This window comes from Drosophila innubila, unplaced genomic scaffold (genome assembly GCF_004354385.1).
Source record: "Drosophila innubila isolate TH190305 unplaced genomic scaffold, UK_Dinn_1.0 188_U_U, whole genome shotgun sequence".
NCBI classification, from domain to species: Eukaryota; Metazoa; Arthropoda; class Insecta; order Diptera; family Drosophilidae; genus Drosophila; species Drosophila innubila.
Genome location: NW_022995504.1, coordinates 1 through 1,084, shown reverse-complemented (window position 1 = coordinate 1,084; position 1,084 = coordinate 1). Strand labels below are relative to the sequence as shown.

General features: G+C 46.7%; 1 protein-coding gene across 1 annotated transcript; it reads left to right on the top strand.

The window, feature by feature from the left end:
* Positions 1-259: 259 nt before the first annotated feature.
* Positions 260-947, top strand: LOC117793215 (corticotropin-releasing factor-binding protein-like; the record flags this gene model as incomplete). Its single annotated transcript, XM_034633507.1, has 3 exons — positions 260-567; positions 668-774; positions 829-947. Coding segments are annotated over 3 exons (534 nt in total), but the record flags the coding sequence as incomplete, so codon positions are not given.
* Between the last annotated feature and the right edge of the window lie 137 nt (positions 948-1,084).

Here is a 1,084-nt window from a genome sequence, read left to right as displayed (position 1 = left end):
GCGACAGCGATAAGCTGTGGATTAGCAGACGTCTCTGTTGCCATTTCAATTAAAACAAATAGCGCAGAGCACAAAACCTGTCTCTTATACACATCTTAAGAACAACTAGCTTGGCAATCATCTGGAGATGTTGCTGCAAGAATTGTTGCAATTTACTTAGTTGGCCAAATTGGTTTCATATGGCCAGCAGGCATTTCAGTTAGTTGCATTTGGATTTGAAGAGCGAGTTTTGATCTCAAATTCTGTTACGCCTTCACAGATTGCATGCATGTGGCCTCTGAGCCAGGTGATTACATTTTCAAGAAGTCAGCATCATCGCCAGCAGCGAATCCTTTGGCTGCTCTCGATTTCAACAGAAATGCGGAGCTGCTCGACCTGGAGGCACTTGGCGGGGATGAGTTGGAGGCAGCTGCTATCGCTGCAGCCGCCGCTGCTGCTGCTGCCGCTGCCTCGGCTGTTACCGCCGACAGCGTCTGTGGTCTCTATGTGATTGGCGAACCCGACACGATTGTGGAAATCACCATGAAGCATTACGATGTCAACTGTGAGTCGGGTGGCTTAATGGCGGTAAGTGATCCCTTGTCTTCTTTCTCATCCTCTCACTCCATCTCACTCTCTCTCTCCATCTTTCAATCTCTCCCTCCTTAATACGCTGCCCTCTCATTAGTTTGTCGATGGCTGGGAACTAAATGGTGAATACTTTCCGGCTGTCAAGGATCATCATCGAGTGCTGGAAGAACGTGTTTATGAGTTCTGCAACAACAACAAGCAATGGTAGATATAATATTCCATTTGGAGCAACTGCATCACATTTCCAACTCCTTGCAGGCCTCGGTTCAGCAATAAGAAATTCTTCCGTTCAAGCCAAAATGCCGCCCTGCTGCAGTATCGCATACCAGGACGAGGCTCCTTTGTGGCCAACGTGCGCTTCCATAAGATTACCCAGCGTAAGTGACATCCCTTAATCTACTGCTGACATAAAGCCGCAGCTGATTGAGTTTTTTCAATGTTCAAAATTTCAATGGGAGTCTTCATTGAAATCGAAGCCGAAATCCAGGGAGCAAAATTTTTTGAGCGAATTTAA